This window comes from Hakea prostrata, chromosome 3 (genome assembly GCF_041222555.1).
Source record: "Hakea prostrata isolate BN-2017 chromosome 3, UWA_Hpros_2, whole genome shotgun sequence".
Classification (NCBI taxonomy): Eukaryota; Viridiplantae; Streptophyta; class Magnoliopsida; order Proteales; family Proteaceae; genus Hakea; species Hakea prostrata.
The window spans coordinates 22,837,634-22,839,767 of NC_142602.1; the positions used below are offsets into that span (position 1 = coordinate 22,837,634).

The 2,134-nt window shown below is 39.2% G+C and overlaps 1 protein-coding gene across 1 annotated transcript; it reads right to left on the bottom strand.

Annotated features, from left to right (window-relative positions):
- Positions 1-528: 528 nt before the first annotated feature.
- Positions 529-2,134, bottom strand: LOC149021653 (Pyridoxal phosphate phosphatase-related protein). Its single transcript, XM_089147156.1, has 4 exons — positions 1,906-2,134; positions 1,661-1,782; positions 1,380-1,581; positions 529-1,225 (listed from the first exon to the last, which is right to left on the bottom strand). Exons 1-4 carry the CDS (start codon positions 2,041-2,043, stop codon positions 857-859), a joined length of 831 nt encoding a protein of 276 aa, XP_089003282.1. The 5' UTR covers positions 2,044-2,134; the 3' UTR covers positions 529-856.

The following is a 2,134-nucleotide window of genomic DNA, read 5'->3' on the forward strand; positions in this document are numbered from 1 at the left end:
GAAGAATCTTTAAGGATGGAGGTATTTGCTGTCCACAGGCTCGGACCTAGCAGAGACAAATGCAAAAGAACCTTTCTTTTGGAGAAAAAATGACTTGGATCAAACTTAGGGGGGTCTAAATGAAAATTATCCTATTGTTGTTCCTGAAACTGATGAGGCTGTTGCTAGAACATCTGCATTTGTTGATAGAGATTGTAACAAATTTTCCCTACCAAGTGGTGAGAGTGAAAATTAACCTTTGATGATTGATCTGTGCTGCCTGTAAAGCCTGCAAATTAGGTTGAGATGCCTTATAAGAGTTGGATTTTATTTTAACCTGCAAGCTGGCTGTGTTTGGCTCTGGTCATTTTTTTAGCCTATCCAACAGAAATTGGGGGCACAGCCAGCAGAGACGCGCCCAGGTTCCATAACCTCCAGATGGAATCAGGAGTACCGAGCCTTTCAGTTTTGTAAATCCATGTTCTGTTCCAGATTTTATAACCATGAAATGTCATTCATTATTCATAATTAAAAATTCATTGTTTGACTCTTTTCACTCATTTATTTTAAGTTGGAATTTAGTAATTAAATCTGGTACAATATCCTCTATCATATGGATGTAACTCCATGCCCTGTTTCCTGCACATGGAATCGGTGAAAACCCCAAGAAGCCTGGGATGTAGAAACACCCAAATTTCAATTTTCATTTCTGTAAGACTTCCTTTCTTTCTTACATGTATGAGAACTAGAATACATGTCCAGAGAAGCAGCTTTCACCAGTACAAGAGAGAGTATACATCCTATAAAAAGGAAAATATTTATAGATGTTGACTTCACCATATAGGTCTACTTTCAATTGGTTTGGTTAATGAGAAAACTAGAGAGGAACTTGAAGAGCTTTTGGAAAGGCCTCATGGGCAGAGACAGGCATGGTCTCAAGCTTGCAATCACCTGGAATCAACTGTGCAGAGTTAGAGTTGCTGCTTTCCTCCATGGTGATCATGCTGATCAAGTGCAGAAGTACCCTTTCAAGCTCCTCTCCATCACTCCATTCATGTATCTCTGCCTTGATGAGCAAGGGGTTACTGCAAATCAGCTCCCAGACTGGAAAGTTCTTCCTTGGCATTACTTTGTCTCCTTCACCAAGCTTCAAACTGGGGCAGTAATCACCCTTACCATCTCCTAGGTAGATGAATTTCTTCCCTTCTGCAAATGTAGAAGCTTGTATCCTCTCCATCACCAAACCCTATTAACAAAGGATTGTTAAACAAGTACAGCGACGGATAAATATTTCCAGTTTCCACAAAGGGAAAAAAATGAATCTCCAAGGCCTAGTATAAAATTCTTAATTTCTTCATCTTTACTAAAATCCAACAAAAACAGAGGGTGAAATTTTATACCTTGCACATGTTTGGGGGGCAGAGATTGCAGCCATGAGAAAAGGAGGTGAAATCATGGTAAGGAATGATCCTGAGCCTTCCTTCTTCATCAACAAATCCTGGGTTTGTGTTAATCTCTGAGAAATACTCCATCAGCCCAAGATGTTTCAGGATTGTCTCAATAAAGAAGAGATTCGCGTCACTCACAATCCTCAATTCACACCTAAAACAGGAGAAAAATCAATATAATTCTTTACAATGATGTAAGCAGCCTAGAAATTTTGGCTGGAAATAAAACCTACCCAAGAGAATGTGCAGATTTAATGGCTGGAATGACCCGAGGATGCAATGGAACTCGTTTCAGAACCTCCTCAATCTGTTGGATTGTTATACCCTGAGTGTGAAGCTCTTGCATCATCCTATCCTGTAAATTTTAGCATTCCAGGTATAAAGTTAAGACCCATTTTAGCATTCCAGGATAAAGTTAAGACCCATTAAAAAGATTGAATAAAAAACACAAACAACAACAACAGTGCGTGAAACTAACCATGAGAGTGTTCCAAGGCATTGTAGGCAAAAGCTCATTGAACAAATCAGTGAAACCCAATTCATCCACTACCCAATTATCGCTATCACAATCAATAATGGTCTTGTCAAAATCGAAAACAACCACAATTCCTGCCATTGTTGAGAACAGACACTGATTTCAGAGAGAATGCCAAAGAGGGTTATTGACGATTCAGGTTGATAAATTCGTTATACAAGTTTCGTCAGGA